The sequence below is a fragment of the Octopus sinensis genome, linkage group LG3, assembly GCF_006345805.1.
Source record: "Octopus sinensis linkage group LG3, ASM634580v1, whole genome shotgun sequence".
Classification (NCBI taxonomy): domain Eukaryota; kingdom Metazoa; phylum Mollusca; class Cephalopoda; order Octopoda; family Octopodidae; genus Octopus; species Octopus sinensis.
In genome coordinates this window covers 37,297,500-37,319,999 of record NC_042999.1, presented here as the reverse complement: position 1 = coordinate 37,319,999, position 22,500 = coordinate 37,297,500, and the positions used below count along the sequence as shown (strand labels likewise).

The 22,500-nt window shown below is 38.4% G+C and overlaps 1 protein-coding gene across 6 annotated transcripts in view; it reads right to left on the bottom strand.

The window, feature by feature from the left end:
• Positions 1 to 22,500, bottom strand: part of LOC115209388 (calpain-11-like) — a 163,890-nt gene that overhangs the window by 28,154 nt on the left and 113,236 nt on the right. For all 6 annotated transcript variants that reach the window (XM_036500939.1, XM_036500941.1, XM_036500937.1 and 3 more), the window contains 5 exons: positions 17,013 to 17,152; positions 14,743 to 14,957; positions 7,852 to 7,882; positions 1,705 to 1,807; positions 429 to 487 (listed from right to left, as the gene is read on the bottom strand). In XM_036500939.1, the coding sequence (XP_036356832.1) occupies positions 429 to 487; positions 1,705 to 1,807; positions 7,852 to 7,882; positions 14,743 to 14,957; positions 17,013 to 17,152 (548 nt within the window). The remainder of the gene's footprint in view (positions 1 to 428; positions 488 to 1,704; positions 1,808 to 7,851; positions 7,883 to 14,742; positions 14,958 to 17,012; positions 17,153 to 22,500) is intronic.

Genomic DNA, 22,500 nt, shown 5'->3' with positions numbered 1-22,500 from the left:
TATGTGTGTACATAAATATATATGTGTATATATATATATATAATATATATATATATATTATATAATATATATATATATATATATATGATAGGATAGGATATGATATTATATAATATGATATTCACTTGTGAAGATGTGATACCGGTGTCACTTTTCACAATACACTGTGTAATAAGCAAATCGAAAATATTACATCAGAGACGCTAATAGGTAGAATTTGCACAGCATCAGATTAAAGTCATTAAATCACTTAGTATCGTCCTTTCTGCATTCTTCATTGAAATCCTATAGGAATCGATTTTGCCTTTCATTGCCTCTATGTTGATAAAATATTATGCTTTATCCAATAGACTGCATCACTCATAAAAAAACAAGCTTCTGGACCAAACAAAAGACGTTATTTTCTGCGCTGATAAAATTAAGGATACATCGATAAAGTTCAAAAAACAGCGTGCCGTTTCCAGTGTCAGAGGAGGGAAATTCTCATCTATGGAAACAAAAAAGAGCAGAAAAAACAAAGGTTAGCGTCAAACATGTAAAATATTTCAAAGAGTGAGAGAGAGAGAGAGAGAGAGAGAGAGAGAGAGAGAGAGAGAGAGAGTGTGTGTGTGTGTGTGTGGTGTGTGTGTGTGTGTGTGTGTGTGTGTACACATATACATGTGTGAGTGCTGATGGTGGTCTTTATGTTCAGATATAATCAGTTATAATCCTTTCTACAATAGGCAACAAGGCCTGGAATCTTGGGGGGGAAGGGGGAGCAGTCGATTCCATCGACCCCAGTGCTCAACTGGTTCTTATCATACAGACCTCGAAGGAATGAGAGGCAAAGTCGACCTCGGCGGAATTTGAACTCAGAATGTAGGTACTAGCGAAATGCTGCTAAGCGTTTTTCCCGGCGTGCTAATGATTCTGCCAGCTCGCCATCTTACGTTGAGTTGTAATAAAAACAATTTTACATTTACCTGATGGGCTGCTCTCTACTTTTATTGTTCTTAAACAAAAAATATTGTTGACGGTGACTTCGAGGGTTTGGGCCAACAAAACCATCATCGGATCAAATGTCTGCATTCCAAACGAATATAAATCCATAAAAATGTTTTAGCCCGAAGGCCACGGCCATGCTGGGGCACCACCGCTGTTTAAACAGATTCTATAAATTCTTCCTGTAAAGACGTGTGGTTTAGTGGTTTGGGTGTTTGGCTCACCATCGTGGAATCGCTAGTTCGATTTCCAGTGGCACGTTGTGTTCTTGAGCAAAACGCTTTATTTCACATTGCTCCAGTTTACACAGCTGGCAAAAATGAGTGGTCCCAGTGTTTCAAAGGTCCAGCCTTGTCCCATTCTGTATCACCCTCAATCTCCCCGAGAACTACGTTAAGGGTACGCGAGTCTTTGGAGTGTTCAGCACGATAATTTCCCGAACAAACTGCTCCGTTGATCGGATCAGCTGGAACCCTCGTTGCGTAACCGACGAACTGCCAGTTTTGAAGTCCTCCCTGAGTGCTAGCTATATATCTATAACCTTGCAGTATTGACCTTATTACAATAGTAATAAGAAGTATGAATTTTAGTGGCATAGCGCCTCCCTATACTATCATGTGTGTGTGTGTGTGTGTGTGTGAGAGAGAGAGAGAGAGACAGAGAGAGAGAGAGAGAGAGAGAACATAAAGTTGTTTTCTTTTTTATTATGAAAAAATCTCTTACTTTCTGTCCAGAGTGGTTTGATAAACTCATACAGTTCAAATGCATCCAGCCACTCAGTGTCATCTGCGTATGTTTTCAAAGTATTATCTGGTTCCAAATCATCCTGAAAAGCAAATATATATATATACAAGGTGCGGTGAATATATAGTACTAAGTTTATCCAGTTTGACATTTCCAATTTTTATTCATCTATCAATCCAATAGTACTTAATAAGGCACTTTGGCTTGCTCATAACAAAGCTGGTCTCACCCGAGAAGAAATTAATGTTGTGTTGGCAGCCAGAAGATCTATTATTAAATTGGATGATAAGTTGTGGGTCCGTAAAGACACACCAGATAGTTTCGATATACCAATGGGAAGTTCTGATTCAGCACAGATAGCTGATTTGGTCTGCATATATATTCTTTTTGAAATGGCTGAAGAGTTCCCTAACATTTATGGAGGTCTATATCGTGATGATTGTTTACTTTACCTCCAAAATGTTTCCAACCGAAAGGCACAAAAAGTTAAGAATAGTTTAGTAAATTTTTTTGATGACGATATGACGAAGGCCAACTTTTTAGATATTACGCTTAATTTACACAGTGGCTCTTATTTCCCATATCGTAAACCGTTGACCAATCTTAAGTACATTAGCAAATTTAGTAATCATCCTGGAGCAATTACTAAGAACTTAGTTAAGAATATTTCATTTAGATTATCTAAATTATCTGCTAATGTTGACATATTCAATAATAACGCTGAATTCTATAACTCTGCCTTAATTAAAGCAGGTTATACAGAGAAAATTTTCTACATTGATTCTGCTCAGTCTAATTGTAAATTCAATAATGTAGATAAGATTTCTAGTCGTAAAAGAATTATTGATAACAAACATAACTTACGCACCGATACAAAGCGAATGAAGGCAGATAACCCTTATTTAATCCCCTATTATCGATCTAAAAGTAAATATAACACCTTCAAAAGTAATTACGCTATGAATACTAGTAAAGATATTTGGTTAATAATTCCTTACGGGAGACAAATTAAATCCAATCTCCCACTGCTGTTTCGTCATGCTATTGCAAGGAATTTTCCAAACAATTCTAGATTTTACTCTATTATCAATTCATATAAGGTTAGGATGGGTTTTTCAAACACAAAAAATCTCTTGCAAATTATCTCTTCTCATAATAACAAACTGTTAAATATTAATACATTTACTAATACTAACATTAATTTAGCTAATTCCATCCAACCCTCTAGAAATATTAATAACAAGGTTATTGTATCTGAAGTCAATTCCAATAGAATTAAGTTTATGTCAAGTAACTCTAAAATTAAAAATTCTATATACCAGTGTATAATCAGTACTCGTAATAAAGTACGATTTTACATTGGAAGCACATCGTTAGAGTTATCTAAAAGAATTTCTATCCATTACTCAACATTTAGGGATAGAAATAAACGCAATAGTACCGGTCTCAGCAAACTGATTTGGGATTTAAAAGACCACAATGAACAATTTCATTTAGAATGGTTGATACTCTCAATTTCGATACCATATGACAAAGGCAAGGAATTTTGTCTTCTTTGCAATTCTGAGCTATTTTTCATTATTTTTTCTAAAAATACTCTAGTAAACACGGTTATAGAGCGAGCATACAGATGTAAGCATTGGCAAAAACATACATTTAGTGCATATAAATAGTCTCTATCATTATATATAATTTAAACTTTAATTTCCTTTATATTTAACATTCACTATTGGTATCCCTACTCTTTCTGTTAGCTACTTGTGACGTTATATCATATAACGTTTTTTTTTTAAACAATATTAATAGCGTTCTGTCTATCGCTATACAAATCCATAATTTTTTGCTAAAATGTCTTATTGACAAGTTTCGCTTTTTTCACTTTCCTGAGGAGAAGATTGCATTGTTTATACCATTTATTCTTTTGAATAGTATCAGTGGAATTTTCGAAACATGTGTCGAAAGTAAAAATATTTGATTACACCTGCGTTAAACTCCATTTATTTATTCATATATATATATATATTATATATATATATATATATATATATAGATATATATTATATATATATATATATTATTGAATATATATATTTTGAATATATATATATATATATATCTATATATATATAAATATATATATACTTCCTCGATCTTCGTCCTGGCCCTAAAACCTGACACATCCTCCCACCTCCGTTTAGCTGAACTTGTCCTCTTTCTAAATTACTTTTCGTTCACGGGTGAAATTTACCATTAGGTCTCGGGAGTGACCATAGGAACGAGAACTGACCCCAACTATGCGAACTTGTTCGTTGGCTATGTTGAGACCCAAATATTCTCTCAGTTCACCGGTCTCACTCTTGAGCTATACGGTCGTTACATTGACGACTGTATCGGCGCGACCTCACTCTCCTGCAAACATTTTGACTCCTTCCTCTCTTTCATCCAGTCCTTCCACCCAACACTCGAATTTTCAATTCTATTTCCAACACCTCTGTCGACTTTCTCGACATTTCCACCCTCTAAAAACCCACACTCATACACTTATCTGAACATATTTTCCTTCCACCCTACCTGCACTAAACTGTCCATCCCTTACTCTCAGTACTTCCGCCTCCGCAGGCTTTGTAGTGATGACTATGACTTCGAGACACAAACCGCCATTTGCTACATATGTCTGTATTCGAACTGGCTTTGCACAGATGTCACCCGAACTTCCGCCTCCGTTGAGAACGGGAATTTATTTTCTCTCTCAGTTCGTCAGTCCCTCACGGTCTCAATTTGTCATCTCTCTTTATATAGACCCAACTCCACGCACCTCCCACTGCCCTTTCTCCTCTACCACACAATTTCTCTACACCGTTATACTCAGTACCCACACCACATACACCATTATGCCCCTACAGTATATAATGCACCTACACACCTGCACATTCCTTCCCAATCCACATACACTTTCACTTCCTCCCTCTCCACACATATACACACGTATAATAGCATGTACATAGTCAGGTGTCCACACCCTCAAACTCCTACCTTCCGTCACCCCTATTCCACCTCACACCTCCAACCAGGTCGACATAAGACATACATCCAACTGCAACACACACATACGTCAGATAGCGTCACACACACACACACACACACACACACACGCACGCACACACACAAACAAGTGCCTTTGCACACATATACAGACGCACGAACACAAAATATACACACACATATCATCTCCATATACACATACTCTTTATCCAACAGCCCCATATAAACACACGAACTGATAACAGAAGCACGCACACCCGCTCACACACACATATACATACTTATACATGAGACAGTCTTACACATTCCAACACATATACACACATCCACAGACACGCACACATAAATACATGGAGCACACACGCGCAAATCGCTCCATACACGTGCTCGTACTTGTTTACTTACACACATGCCTACACACGCACGCTCCGATGCATACACATACACACGCTCACATAATTTTCATACTCACACATGTGCTTGCCTACACACACATACATACGCGCTCACCCATACATATACACATGCATATTATTGTCACATATACACACATACTTGCATATACACACTTTAGTCAGGTCACTGTTGTCTCCCTTGCTACCCTTGTCTCCAACCACTTCCTTCCTTCCGGTCAAATTCGATATGTGCAGCCATTAATCTAGATGCGTTTGTTTTCTCTCCGTTTTCTTTTTTTTTTTTTTTCGTCTCTCAATCGGTTTTCTTTCCTCATTCTTTTCTGTAGACGTGCGTAGGCTCGAAACATCAAAAGGACTCCCATTTTCCCTGTTTGTTGTTTCTTCTCGTCTCTGCCTTTTGTTTTTCGTTTATTGTACTATTTTGAAGCACACATACACACACACACTCTCACACACATACTTACTCACCCACACACACACACAGATAGATGAAAAGATAGATGTATAAAGACACAGACAGATATACATCATAATGATATGGTATTAATTCTTTACACACTACTTATATCCAATATGAAATGAAAGGTCAATTTAAATCTGCTGTCAATACAAATTAACCTTAAGAATAAGCCACTTAGAAAACCTCCATCTATTCAAATGTCTTTCGCTTTGGGAAAAACAAACTGAACACCATCACTGCTTTTCCTAATGTCATATAATGTAAAAGCATCTGAAGCCACAAAAGACCTGTCCTTAGTCCCCAGTTTCATGGCGGTAAAGTATGAGAGAGAAATTTCTGGGATTATATTTGTTCCTGACTAAAACATCAACAGAATATAGTCATCCAAACGGACAATTTTAAGAGTGCTAATATATAAGAGTTGACATTTAAAGTCGTAGATCTGGCAGAATCGTTAGTGAATAGGACAAAAATACTTAGGCGAAATCCTTCTGGTTCTTTACGTTCTGAGTTTAAACAATTATTGCAACTTACAATCTATATTTATTTATCCAACATATTTTCAAGTCATCCATGTTGCCTCTATATCAGCTATTATCATAAAACTTTGGACTGTTTATTTATTTTATATTGTGACTAGCAGTATCGCCCGGCGTTGCTCGGGTTTGTAAGGGAAATAACTATATAAGCATTTTTAGAGAGTTATAGCCAAAAAATAGCAAAACAAATGCATTAAATTGAAAAAAAATTAAGGTAAATTTTTCTTTAATCGTTGACACATCGTAGATATTTTTAGAGAGTTACTTCCCTTATATAAAAGCGAAAAAATGCATTAAAATGGAAAATGATGGTAATTTTTTTTTAAATCGTAGACTCATCGTAGACGCGCGCTAATACCAGAGGGCTCGTTTGTTATTCTGGGGTAATTTCTGTAAAATTATTAAAATTTGTTCAAACATCGCTATAGAAAATGGGTTATTAGCTAATATTCAATTGGGTATACAAAAAATTTTACGATAGATTGTTATTCTGGGTAACTTTCTGATACCCATAATAATATTTATGGCAAAAATAGGCCTTAATTTCAGTTAAGATGTGGGAAATAACAAACTATCCTTTCTTTCGGTTGGTTTACGTTTAGCGTAATGATTTCAAATAGGCTCATTCGAAAAAGTAAATAGAAATAGTCTAAGGCTTTACTCTTCTGGGAAAGTCTGTGGCTTGGTCCAGTTTCTTCAGAAAACTCACCGAAAGACCAGTTTTTAAATTTTCACTCCATTCAGGTACCAATTCGTTTCTTTATCGCTGTCGGATTCACTGTTTTCACTTTAATAGCTGCAAACTTGCAAAGACAAAGGAGGAGAAGGGTGATAGCGTCAGTGAAACAATTCGCTCCTTTGTGTGTGTGTGCGTTTGCGTGTGGTGTAACCAGACTAAGAAAGCATTTGACACACACCAACCAGAATGTGAGTTTCTCTGTAAATTTTGCTTAATTGGAGTTTAAATTTTAAAAACTGGACCTGGCATGCGCGATGCATTGTACTCTTAAAATTGCTAGGTAATTGTAATTGAAGAAATCCTATATTGTAGATTTGTATAACTCCCAAAGGGAGGCAGATAAATCTGCCTTTTATAATAAGAGATTAGTGAACGATAACGTCGTTGGTTACAGGTTTCCAAGAGGTGAATCACTGGTTCACAGTAATTCTGCCGGGCTTCTGCAGTTTTCATTTTTTGATTTCATTGGTAGATAACACTTGCCCAAGGTGTTGGGCAGTGGCATCGATATCGAAAGCGCATTGTTGCGAAGCCAGCGTCTTAAACGCTCAACCATTCCTAACGAATATGATTCGCAACAATGATTTAAGTGCGTAAATAACAAAAACTACATCATATTAATGAAGATAGATAGATAGATAGATAGATAGATAGATAGATAGATAGATAGATAGATAGATAGATAGATAGATAGATAGATAGATAGATAGATAGATAGATAGATAGATAGATAGATAGAGGGAGAATTTTTGAATTTGGTTAGCGAGATTCTTCATGTAGACTCGTGTATTGAAACAGATTTTGTTGCGTCTCGGGAGAGCCATTACGTCAATAATAACGCGCATTACGTGTGTTAGTCATTGATGTAATGACCCTCCCGAGAAACAAGATCTCTGAAAAGTTAGAAGGAATAACGAATACTGTACTTACATTAGAAATACACGGTGGTTGGTCAACTGAACTGTAAAGAAATGGAAATGAATATCTTTGTGATGAATGGAATACGTATAGTGAGAAATAAGTATGAGTCATCAGCTGAAAGGTAATCTTCTCAACAATATTTGTCATATTTTAGGAAACTGGGTATCTTCTTGCATTCTGGTTACAGTCTATTTATGTCATAAAAATTCATGTCCACTTTTAATCAATATGTACATGTGTATTCTTTGAACAATATTTTTCTCGACCATTCCAACTTAATAATACATTTATAAAATACACTTGACTTAACAGAACAGGAGGGTACATATGGGTTGGAAGAGTCGCTGAAGAGGTCACAGATGTGTGACGAAAGATTTCCAGACAATGGGCATTAAATAAAATAACAACAATAATAAACTAGTGAAGAACAAATATACAGTGCGTGTGTTTATTTGACAGGAAACAAGATGACCGTCCCGAATCAAAAGCAATAGAATATATTTCTATTAAAGAAAATTATTAAACATAATATTCTGATATAATAATCTGAAAAAAAAAATGAAGATACTTGCCTGTTTTTCCTAACCCAGATATAATATGTATTTTTCCAGTCTATCAAGCAAGTAGCATTTTACGAGACTGTTTGAATAAAGTTGAGATTGGTGTCATTGTTGTTGTTATTAATCTAGCACCAGATAGTTTCGAACAAATTCACCAGGAGTGGCTGTGTGGTAAATAGCTTGCTAACCAACCACATGGTTCCGGGTTCAGTCCCACTGCGTGGCATCTTGGGCAAGTGTCTTCTGCTATAGCTCCGGGCCGACCAATGCCTTGTGAGTGGATTTGATAGACGGAAACTGAAAGAAGCTTGTCGTATATATGTATATATATATATATATATATATATATATATATATATATATATATATATATATATATATATATATATGTATGTGTGTGTGTGTTTGTCCCCCTAGCATCGCTTGATAACCGATGCTGGTGTGTTTACGTCCCCGTCACTTAGCGGTTCGACAAAAGAGACCGATAGAATAAGTACTGGGCTTACAAAGAATAAGTCCCGGGGTCGATTTGCTCGACTAAAGGCGGTGCTCCAGCATGGCCGCAGTCAAATGACTGAAACAAGTAAAAGAGTAAAAGAGAAAAGAGATATCAGGCAATCCCATATTTTCTATTTTTTTCTTTATTTCTTTGTTCTTCAGTCATAGTCTATTTTGGATTATATTATATTGTTTTCGGTATACTTGGGATTGATTTGGGGTATTTTGTCTACTATTTCTAGCTAATCAATCTCCCGCGTTGGCTTTATATATTGATATAAAAAAGGATAATATATGAAATATAGCTTACAAATTCAGTAGCTGGAGAATTTTGTGCGATTGGCAAGTTAAGATAGGGGGGCATGCAATAATCGCTCGTTCCAATATATCTTGCCACTAATATATCCTGGACTTTGTAGAACCACTCTCTTGATTATAAAATGATCGAGAAAATAATATTTTCTTCTCTAAGCACAAGGCCCGAAATTTTGGGGGAGGTGGGGGCTAGTCGATTAGATCGACCCCAGTACGCAGCTCGTACTTAGTTTATCGACTCCGAAAGGATGAAAGGCAGAATCGACCTCGACGGAATTTGAACTCAAAACGTAAAAACAGGCGAAATACCTATTTCTTTACTACCCACAAGGGGCTAAACACAGAGAGGACAAACAAGGACAGACATAGAGATTAAGTCGATTACATCGACCCCAGTGCGTAACTGGTACTTAATTTATCGACCCCGAAAGGATGAAAGGCAAAGTCGACCTCGGCGGAATTTGAACTCAGAACGTAATGGCAGACGAAATGCCTATTTCTTTACTACCCACAAGGGGCTAAACACAGAGAGGACAAACAAGGACAGACAAACGAATTAAGTCGATTATATCGACCCCAGTGCGTAACTGGTACTTAATTTATCGACCCCGAAAGGACGAAAGGCAAAGTCAAGCGCGGCGGAATTTGAACTCAGAACGTAACGGCAGACGAAATACAGCTACGCATTTCGCCCGGCGTGCTAACGTGTCTGCCAGCGCACCGCCTTATCAAGAAAATAATATTGTAGCCTTAAAATTTGTCTTCTGTATGTATACAGGACATGAATCACTTCAGCCGATACATTACGGCCTTCAAGGCTTTTAACATCCAGTGTCCACAGAGGATTTTTCTGTCTCTTGGGGAGATAAGATAATGCGCAAAGAAGTCCTTCGTCGAACCGCAGAATCTTCCATAAACTCCTATACTTGCAATATTATTTTCACCCTAAATTTATAAACTTCTAGATAGATTATGACGTAATTAAGAAAGTAAAATCATAGATACAAGATTTTTAGGCAAGACTAAGTGTATTTTTATTCTGATTTCTTATACAAGACGCCTGGCCCTCTAAAAGTGTTCTGCGTGCATTTTATCGAGGTACCAACAGATGAAAACTTTAAAAAATTCTTCGGTGAACTCTCCTATCGAGGATTATTCATCTTATGTAGTGCTGGAGTAACCAATACTCTCTGTAAAGTAGGTTTAAGTGATTGGCAATAGGAAGGGCATTCATTCGTAGTAACCAAGCTAAATAGATGTACGAGCTCCTGTCTCCAAGAGCAGTAGCTTCCAATGAGAAATAATTCGGACCGTGATTAACCCATTCCAACTCCACTGGGAACTAGACATAGAAATTATGGAAGTCAAGCTAATCGAGTATTCTGGAAGCATGAACAGTAACTTCGATGTTGGCAGGATTTAATCTCTGAAAGGAAGGGATGTAACAAAGTGCTTCAAGGTATTCTTTGTCAGGTACTCCAATGGCAGTAGTTTTCTCCCTTTTGGTATATGTAATAATGATTTTAACTTTTGGCACAAGGCCAGCAATTTCGAAGGAAGGGAAAAGTCGATTACATCGACCCCAGTATTCAACTGGTACTTATTTATTTTATCAACTCCGAAATGATGAAAGGCAAAGTGGACCTCGGCGGAATTTGAATTCAGAACGTAAAGATGGACGAAATGCCGCTCAACAGTTTGTACGGCGTGCTAACGATTCTTATTTCTTTGTTACCCACAAGGGGCTGAATACAGAGGGGACAAACAAGGACAGACAAACGGATTAAGTCGATTATATCGACCCCAGTGTGTAACTGGTACTTAATTTATCGACCCCGGAAGGATGAAAGGCAAAGTCGACCCCGGTGGAATTTGAACTCAGAACGTAACGGCAGACGAAATACTGCTAATCACTTCGCCCGGCGTGCTAACGATTCTAGCAGCTCGCCGCCTTCGGTATATGCAATAATATCAAAGTAATACAATTGCCTACTACATATTTGTTAAATATTTGAGAAATTTGTGGACGCTTCTCATCTTAGATATAGCAACCAAAAATTCATATCCAAGTGTTTTTAAAATTACTACGCAAGATGGAAGCACTCCTCTTTAGCACTCCGTCGGTTACGACGATGAGGGTTCCGGTTGATCCGATCAACGGAACAGCCTGCTCGTGAAATTAACGTGTAAGTGGCTGAGCACTCCACAGACACGTGTACCCTTAACGTAGTTCTCGGGGATATTCAGCGTGACACAGAGAGTAACAATGCCGGCCCTTTGAAATACAGGTACAACAGAAACAGGAAGTAAGAGTGAGAGAAAGTTGTGGTGAAAGAGTACAGTAGGGATCACCACCATCCTGCCGGAGCCTCGTGGAGCTTTAGGTGTTTTCGCTCAATAAACACTCACAATGCCCGGTCTAGGAATCGAAACCGCGATCCTACGACCGCGAGTCCACTGCCCTAACTACTGGGCCATTGCGCCTCCACTACGCAAGATAATATTGTGTTAAATACATAATGCGTAAATTAAAAGGTGCTATTCTTATTGCTACAATGCTTTTGATCATATATTTGCTAGGAGTCGACTTGGGCCAAAACTCGCTGTTCACTGTGCATATAACGGTTTATTATCGGTTGGCAGATATCATTTTGTTCGCTGAAATTATAAACATGACCATCGGCTCTTATTAGATTCATTGGTGCGGAGGTACTTCTTGCTGACAAGACTCATGTTGAAACACTGTTTTCCAAAATCCTTTTCATTCGTGAATCGAGTATGTTATGAAGACATATCTTTATATATAAAAGTGAAGTTGTGTGTCCGTCTCCTACGATTTAGATTCCTAACTACTCCCACATTTTGCGGTGCAGTGTAACCAAAAGCGGGTATCTTATAGTCGTGATTCATATCGAGCCCTTCTGGGTATTAGCGCGCGTCTACGATGAGTCTACGATTTTAAAAAACATTTTCCATCATTTTTTCCCATTTTTAATGCATTTTTTTGCTATTATGTAAGGGAAGTAACTCTCTAAAAATTTATTATTAAATCTCAGAACGTAAAAAGCTACAGTAACACCCCTTTCCTTTGAGGTTAGCCATATTGAGATGGCTATTATACTTTACATCTCTAAAAATGCTTATATAGTTATTTCCCTTACAAACCCGAGCAACGCCGGGCGATACTGCTAGTTCGTCATAAAGGAAAAAATTGATCTCCAGTGACGAACAGAACAGCGATTAGTATATTCACGTTCGAATCTACTGGAACGTATTAAGAATAAATATGCAAGTATCGTTTTGAATCTCACTGTTCACTGCATATAATAATTTGCTACTTACTAAATTTTGGTAATAAACAAATGCAGATTAGATTTAGAAAATTATTCCATACTTTACTTTTATTTTTATAAATATTCGAAGTAGACCAACACCATGTCCACCGATTCTACCATCCATCCATCACTTTTGGTGTACTCTTTACTCTTTTACTTGTTTTAGTCATTTGACTGCGGCCATGCTGGGGCACCGCCTTTAGTCGACCAAATCGACCCCAGGACTTATTCTTTGTAAGCCTAGTACTTATTCTATCGGTCTCTTTTGCCGAACCGCTAAGTGACGGGGACGTAAACACACCAGCATCGGTTGTCAAGCAATGCTAGGGGGACAAACACAGACACACAAACATACACACACAACACACACACACACCACACACACACACACACACACATATATATATATATATATATATATATATATATATATATATATATATATCTACATGCATATATACGACGGGCTTCTTTCAGTTTCCGTCTACCAAATCCACTCACAAGGCTTTGGTTGGCCCGAGGCTATAGTAGAAGACACTTACCCAAGGTGCCACACAGTGGGACTGAACCCGGAACCATGTGGTTGGTAAGCAAGCTACTTACCACACAGCCACTCCTGCGCCTATATTAATATTGTTTGCAGTCTCTCGAGTCCGTGAAAGACAATTCCCCATTTTTTTTGCTGAACAACGTGCAAATATGATTTGTTTATAGTGATCAAATATTTGTGCTGTACATTAGCACACAGTCTTTCCATCAAATTGACATTACCTGTACAGGTGCACGGTGTACCACATGTCAGATGCCGAAGTGATTATTATAGAGCAATGTGAAATGAAGTACTTTGCTTAAGAACACAACGCACTGACCGGTCCGGGGATCGAAACCACAGTCCGGGGATCGAAACCACGAACGGTGATCGTGAGTAAATACCCTAAGCATTAGGTTACGCGCCCTCACTAGTATATAAATATATGACAATAAGATTAGCATGAAATATTTTCAAAGTCATGACTTTATTTGCTTCAGTCTCTGGACTGCAGCCATACCGTAACAGCGCCTGGATAGGGTTAGACGAACAAATAGGACCCAGGATTTAATATTTTTTTAAAAGTCTGGTACTTATTTTACCGGTCCCTTTTCCCTAACTGCTAAGTTAAGGAGACGTACACCGGCTGTCAAGCAGTGTGGTAAGGAAACAAACACAAGCACAAACACGCGTGCACATACATATATATTTACATATAGACGATGGGCTCTCCACACAATTTCCGTCGACCAAATTCACTCACAAGGGCAATGGTTGGCCCGGAGCTATAGCAGAAGAGACTTGCCCAAGGTGCCACGCAGTGGGACTGAAACCTAAAATCATGTGGTTGCAAAACAGGTTTCTTAACCACACACCCATGTCTGAACCCAACAATTAGAATTTGTTCCTTTTTCGATTGGCTACCAAATAATCGTGGCCTTTAAGTGAAAGTGTTCGGTTCATGATCACAAGGTCGTTGTGTCCTTGAGAAAGACCCTTCATTTCACATCAGTCCAGTCTACTCAATTATAATAGGTACCAGCTTGGTACTGTACTAGTACTAAACTGGTACTTCTCCTCCCTCCAGCTATCGTATCCGCGATGATCAAAGTAAGGGAGCCGAGCTGAGATGTTGACGTCTGTTCGTAATTAGACGGGCATCTAAAAGCAATTAACAAAAACAAGCATGGCCCTGTAGGCGCAGGAATGACTATATGATAAGGAGCTTGCTTTCCAGCCACATGACTCTGGGTTCATTCTCACTGCGTGGCACCTTCATTAAGTGTCTTCTACTATAGCTTCGAGCTGTAAGTGGATTTCGTAGACGGAAACGGAAAGAATCCCATCGTATATGTGTGTGTGTGTCTTTTGTATTCGTTTCCTACCACCGTTTGTTAACCGGTGTTAGTGTGTTTACGTCTACGTGACTTAGCGGCTCAGTAAAAAGAGACCGATAGAATACCAGATTTAACAAAAGTAAGTACTGAGATTGATTCGTCCAACTAAAAATTCTTGAAGGTGGTAACTCCTGCATAGCCGCAGCCAAATGACTAAAACAAGTAAAAGGTAAAAGATGGTACATGTAACCAAGCCATACTCACTTACAAAAGTAACGGCCTACTGTACCCTACACTGCAACTTAAAAGAAAAATGTTTGACTGACCTTGAAACCACTTTGGTTTGAGAGAAAACCCGCAAGAGAAAACGAGACTCTTTGTTTTTCATCTGTGTAAAGGGTATGATGACGTATTTTCCTGGTTTCAGAGTAAGATACTTCGTATTTTCGCGCCATTCTGTTTCTTCGGCTCTACATTCGAATCTCAAAGACTCATCGCTGAAATTATCATCACTAAGAGGTTGTGGGGCGTTTTTCTTAATCTGAAATGAAAATACGTTTACATTTTTATTTGTTTCAGTCATTAGACTGCGGCCATGCTGGGGCACCGCCTTGAAGAATTTCAGTCGAACGAATCGACCCCAGTACTTATTTTCATAAAGTCTGTTATCTCCGGGACATAAACACCCCAACACAGGTTGTCAAACGGTGGCGAGGGACAAACACACGCGCACACACGCACACATGCACATACATATACGACAGGCTTCTTTCACTTTCCGTTACAAGGCTTTAATCGGCCCGAGGATTTAGTAGATGATACTTGCCCAAGGTGACACGCAGTGGGACTGAACCCGGAATTATGTGGTCGGGAAGCAAGCTTTTTACCACACAGCCAGGCCAGCGAATATGTAATATTTAAGTATACTTAAGTATATTTAATCCATTTTGAAGGCGGCGAGCTGGCAGAAACGTTAGCACGCCGGGCGAAATGCTTAGCGGTATTTCGTCTGCCGTTACGTTCTGAGTTCAAATTCCGCCGAGGTCGACTTTGCCTTTCATCCTTTCGGGGTCGATAAATAAAGTACCAGTTACGCACTGGGGTCGATGTAATCGACTTAATTCGTTTGTCTGTCTTTGTTTGTCCCCTCTATGTTTAGTCCCTTGTGGGTAATAAAGAAACATATTTAATCCATTTATTTATTTAAAATGCAGGTACAGTTATGTAGTGAGGAATTTCTCTTCACAACCACATTATTTCAAATTTCAGTTTCAGACCCATTTTGCGGGAACATAGACGAATGTCTTCTACGGTAGCCTGGGCCGATCAATTCCTTACTAGTTAATTTAGTTTACAGAAACTTTTTGGAAGAAACTTTTTCGTGAGCTCGTTTTCGGGTTTGGGTTACACTGCTTAACAACTGATGTTGGTTTGTTTATATCCGCGTTACCTCTGAGTTCAAATCACTCAGATATAGATTTTTACTTTTCATCTTTCTCCGGTCGAAAACAGAAATACCAATCAACTATTGGGATTGATAAAACAAGTGCCAGTTGACTACTGGAACTCAAACATAATCTACTACTCCCTCCCGCTAAATTTCCCTCCTTGTGACCTCAAAGAAATAATTATTACCTCTGCCTTAGTCGTATTTGTTTGTTTGTGGACAAGATATCTCAGGAACCGCTAGATGGATTCGGATGTTTGGCCTTGTGACTGGTACGAATTGATTAGATTTTGGAATCGATCCGGTACCAGACAAGGATTCTGGATTATTTTTCCTGATTTTTTACTTAATTTTTGAGAGCGGTCGGGTTCATTTTTAGTATTCTCGTTTGTGAAAGCAGTCGAGTTTATCTCAGATATTCTCATTTTAAAAATCATCTCAGGCTAATCGTTGAGAGGATGTTGGTGTTGCCTTGGCAGAGGTTTGCGCTCTCTGAGTGCTCATGTTGTTGTTGTTGTTGTTGTTGTTGTTGTTGTTATTATTATTATTATTATTATTATTATTATTATTATTATTATTATTATTATTAGAGTAGCTGTGGCGGCGACCAGGCAAAATCGTCAGTACGCGGCATTTCGTGTCTTTACGCTTAAAGTTCAAATTCTACCGAGTTCCTTTGCCTTTCATCTTTTCGAAGTCGATAAAATAAGTATCATTTGAGCACTGGAGTCGATGTAGTCAGCTTACCCCCTCACCCCTAAACTTGCTGGTCTTGAACCAAAATTTGAAACTATTATTATTATTATTATTATTATTATTATTATTATTATTATTATTATAGTAGCTATGGTGGCGAGCGGGCAGAATCGTCAGTATATCGGACAACATGCTTAGTTGTATTTCATCTATCTTTATGTTCTGAGTTCGATTTTGCTCTTCATCTTTTCGGAGTCGATGAAATAGATACCAGTCAAATTCTGGGATTGACGTAATCGACTTAACACCCCAACACCCACAAAAAATTCAGGCCTTGTGCCAATAATAGAAAGGATTGTTATAAAGTCAGCGAATTAGTAAAATCGCTAGCACGTCGGAAAAAAAGTCTCCGTTAAAATACACGAAAAAAATAGTAATATGAAAGAAACATACCCGGTGAACATCAAACCCAATGAAAATATCCATGCGGTTCCGATTCTTCTCCATTATTTCCATAAGGGAGATGATGACTGGAGTTTCGTCCTTTTCATCCTCCAAGTCAAGCAGAAACTGGGGATTGGACCAGTAAGACTCTTCGAAAGAAAAAGAAATGAAGAATATTATGGGATTTGGAAAAATGAGTAGGATTGCAGTACAAAATGAAAAGAGTATACGACGTTAGTAAAATAAAAGGGTAGAATAATCTTAGAGTTTTACTTGGAGTTTTAATTGTTTGACAAGGAACTTGGCCATGTGTTGTAATCGTGAAAGACACCTGTGTGCAATAACTGGAGCAACTATAGGGTGGTTGAAAATCGGTTGTGGTGGCCATTCAGATTTTGGATATACCGTTATTTTCAGTTTCGTTTTATTTTGTAATAGCATTTTTTGTAATAGCATCAAAATGTGTGTGTGTGAGATAGAGAGAGAGGAGGAGGAGGAGGAGAGAGGGAGAGAGAGAGAAGAGCATGGTAACTGGTACTTATTTAATCGACCCCGAAGGATGAAAGGCAAAGTCGACCTCGGCGGAATTTGAACTCAGTACGTCACGGCAGACGAAATACCAATTTCTTTACTGCCCACAAGGAGCTAAACACAGAGGGGACAAACAAGGACAGACAAACGGATTATGTCGATTATATCGACCCCAATGCGTAACTAGTACTTATTTAATCGACCCCGAAAGGATGAAAAGCAAAGTCGACCTTGGCGGAATTTCAACTCAGAACGTAACGGCAGACGAAATATGGCTAAGCATTTCGCCCGGCGTGCTAACGTTTCTGCCAGCTCGCCGCCTTTTTTTTTTAACGTTTCTTATTTCTTTATAACCCGAATGAAATTCTGCTAAGCATTTTGTCTGGTGTGCTGACAATCCTGCCAGCTTTCTGCCTTCATGTGAGTCTATAAATGTGAGTCTATATCATGGCATTACGGCGATGCTGTTACTTAAAGAAATCACTTTCGTCCTAATTATTAAATTTTATTCGTTGGATTTAGACGAACTAATGAAATCCTGCATGAAACTTGTTAGGTACCATCTCCAGGTTTTAGCTTGAAAACCAACATACTGACCGACCGATTCACTGTTGTAATCATAACTCACGGCAGAAATCACTCACAATTGAAGCTCTGTTCCGAGAGAAAGATGGCCAGATCTATTCAACCACAAGAAACTGGAATATCTCTTTCCCTAAAGGAACTGTTGCTTGAATTCACTTTAATTTAGACAACGAGGTTCGAAAATCTTTGCAGAATTGTTACTCAATTTATAATTGTTCTATCAGTGCAAAAATGGCTGTATGGTTAAGAAGCTTGCTTCGCAATCAATGGATTCGGGTTCTATTTCACTGCGTGGCAACTTCAGAAGTAGTTTCTAGGCGTAGGAGTGGCTGTGTGGTAAGTAGCTTGCTTACGAATCATATAGTACCGGGTTCAGTCCCACTGCGTGGCACCTTGGGCAAAGTGTCTTCTACTGTAACCTCGGGCCGACCAAAGCCTTGTGAGTGGATTTGGTAGACAGAAACTGAAAGAAGCCCGTCGTATATATATATGTGTGTGTGTGTGTGTGTGTGTGTGGTGTGTGTGTGTGTGTGTGGTGTGTGTGTGTGCTTGTGTGTCTGTGTGCTTGTGTGTCTGTGTTTGTCCTCCCCAACATGGCTTGACAACCGATGCTGATGTGTTTACGTCCCCGTAACTTAGCGGATAGAATAAGTACTAGGCTAACAAAGAATAAGTCCTGGGGTCAATTTGCTCGACTAAAGGCGTTGCTCCAGCATGGCCACAGTCAAATGACTGAAACAATTAAAAGAGTAAAAGAGTAACCACGCGTAAACCAATACCATGTAAGAGAAATTGGGGTGACGGAAACTGTTCGGACACCTATCGCATACATATGTCTGCATATGTTTGTATTTCTGTACATAACGTAGTAGTTCGACATATGAAGAATGATAAAACAAATGCTAAGCTTAAAAATAAGTAGAGAGGTTGGTTTGATCGTATAAACCTTCGAATGAGGTACCCCAGAAGTCCTATAACTAAAACCAATAAAAGAATAAACATAAAAACAATTTCCCACCTCAATATTAATCAATAATTTTTGTGGTAAAGATCCATTAAAAGTTTCAGCGTGAAAAATATCAGAAATCAATTAAACGATAAATATGTTATTGATGTGTTATACGTTAAAAACCAATAATCAATTCAAGAATATTGTTCGTCTTCTATTTCTCTGTTAGTTCAGAGAGGCCACACGGTAAATATTTATAATGAAACATAGTTGTAAAATCAAATTGGTTACTTTGGATTACCAAACTTAATTTTGTCCTTCATTCAAGCCACTTTTCATAGCCATTTAGCATATTATCCCTGCATATCAATAAAATAAGTACCAATTGTATATTCGTATTATAGTAAGAAAGACCAAAACAGGATAGAAATTATGCTTACTGCTACTAGCTAGCTAACTTGATAGGGGGAGAGAAAGATGTGTGTATAAAAGGTATTTGAGGGCATACCTTTTTGGGGTTATTGCTGCATTTTTCGCTTTCAGAAAATAATAATGGCAGACCCTCAGCTTACTCAAGAAATGAAGAGGCGTGCTATTATTGTGATTATAAAGGCTGAGTATAGGGATTTAGAAATATCTCGAGTTTTATAAGTTGCCAGATCTTTCGTCTACAGAGTTTGTAATGAGCTAGAGACTGAAGATGGAAAAGCATTCTAAACGCTCTGGAATCATCAGAACACCTGAATTTATCTAGCAAGTTCACCAGACCATTGATTACAATCCCAGAAATGCATGAGGTTAATTGCAAAAGACCTCCATGTGTCAGAAGGAACAGTTAGAAATGTCGTCCACAAAGACATCAGATATATGTCTTATATGATGAGGAAAGGTCATTTTGTCAGAAAAAGCAAAAAAAAATCACTTCATCAGATCTAAAAGGCTCTTAAACAAACTGAAAAATCCAGCAGAAGAAAATTTGATTTGGTTTTTCTCAAACGAGAAAAATTTTGACCAAGATCAAAAAGTTAACAGAAGAAATGACAGATGGTTATGTGCAGACCCTTCTGAAGTTCCAAGTGTTATGCATATATAATTTCCTGCAACTGTCATAGTTTTAGGGGTTGTCAGCAATGAAGGACATGTGATGCCTCCTTACTTCTTTCGACAAGGCCTCAGACTTAACTCTGCCACCTACATTGAGGTCCTGGAAATAATTGTTAAACCCTGGATAGACAGTATATGCAATGGAAGGCCATATGTGTTTCAGTAAGAAACACATATTGGACATGGCTCTAGTAACACAGAAATGGATGGCTGAAAATTTTCATGATCACATAGCCTCTAACATTTGGCCTCCTAATTCCCCAGACCCCACCATGTGAAGTGTTGTTGAGAGAAAGGTCAATGAACCGCCCATAACACCAAAGTTTCTATGAAAGCTGCCATAGTCGGAGTAATGTCCAAAATGAACCAGGGCCACTTGATACGAGCATGTAGATGATTTAAATCTCATATAGAAGCAGTTGTTGAAGCTGAAGGTGGTTTTATTGAATAGCATTATAGAAAATAAGGTTTATTTTTATCCTCATAGAATTTTTTGATAAATGAAGTTATCTGTTATATTTTTTCTTATAAACATAAATCTGTCCTAAAATATCTTACGCACCCTGTATAAACGTGTGTGTGTGTGTGAGAGAGAGAGAGAGAGAGAAGAGAGAGAGAGAGAGAGAGAGTGTGTGTGTGTACGTATACGCACACATACACACACATATATAGACTTGCAGGTGGCTATGCCCACAGCCTTCGCAGGCTTTCAGAGACCAGCATATTATTGTTATTAACGTTCTCGAATATTTCCTGCGAGGAAAGACATGAGCAGTGAGTAAATTTTAGACTTTCTACGAAGGAAGTGACTGGATGCGGTGATTCGTACGAGAGACTGGGGCAGACGTGTCAAAAGTGATAAGAGAAGGTTATGAATAGTCGCATGGAGATGATATGAGTGTAGCGGCGAGCTGGCAGAAACACCGGGCGATATGCGTAGCCGTATTTCGTCTGTCGTTACGTTGTGAGTTCAAATTCCGCCGAGGTCGACTTTGCCTTTCATCCTTTCGGGGTCGATAAATTAAGTACCAGTTACGCACTGGGGTCGATGTAATCGACTTAATACCTATGTCTGTCCTTGTTTGTCCCCTCTGTGTTTAGCCCCTTGTGGGTAATAAAGAAATAGGTATGAGTGTAGCCAATACTGATAAACAGACGCCATGATAGTAGCAGTAGAAAAGCAGAGACAGTGTAACTACGGGACATAGGATAGAGCAGGTTTGTGAGTTACTTTATAACAGATAGTCGAGTGAGAGCAGAGGCTCGTGGCTTAGTGGTTAGGGTATTGGACTCGTGAGCCTAATATTGTGGTTTTGATTCCTGGACCAGTCGATGTGTTGTGTTCTTGAACAAAACACTTCATTCCATATTGTTCTCGTCACCTCAGCAAAAATTAATAATGTTGTGACAGGCTTGGCAAGCTAGCAGTGAATGGTGGATCTACCTAAAATAAATAAACAGATGGGACCTTCTGGACTGGTGGGCCATTGGCCTTACTGTTGTTGGATATTACCTTTCACTCGAGTGAGCCTGTTTGTATGAAATTTAAGGAAGAGGGAGACCTAAGCATAAATACAGTAATCCCTCACCATATTTATAATAAAATAAATATATACAAATTATGAAAATAATTTTAAAAATATACAATACAGTACTATTTCTACTTCGCGAATTTTCACCTATCGCGGGGGGGGGGGGGGTTGGAACGTAACACCCGCGAAAGTCGAGGGATTACTGTAGTTGTTTCTTTTCTTTAAATATTTTTATTGTATAAAGGTGGCGAGCTGGCAGAATCGTTAGGACGCCGAGAAAATGTTCAGTGACATTTCGTCCGTCTCTGCGTTCTGAGTTCAAATTCCGCCGAGGTTGACTTTACCTTTCATCTTTTCGGGGTCAATAGAATAAATACCATTTCAGCACTGGGCTCGATATAATCGACTTTCCCCACCGCCCGAAACTGCTAACCTTGTGCCAAAATTTGAAATCAATATTTAATGTTGTGAAGGCGGTTAGCAGGCAGAATCGTTAGCATAGTCAACTTTGCTTTTCATCCTTTTGGGGTCGACAAGATAAGTACCAGTTGAACATTGGGGTTGATCTAATCGTCTTATTCTACCACCACTAATCCACGAACTTGCTGGCCTTGTGCCAAAATTTGAAACCAATTAATTAATGCAAGAAGAACAAAAAAGATTTGTTAGTTTTGTTACGGGATTTAAGTTTGAGTGGAGGTTTAAGTATAATCTCATTATTACTTGTCTGCCTTTCAGGAAGGTAGCGAGCTGGCAGAATCGTTAGTACGCCGGGCAAAATGCTTGGCGATATTTC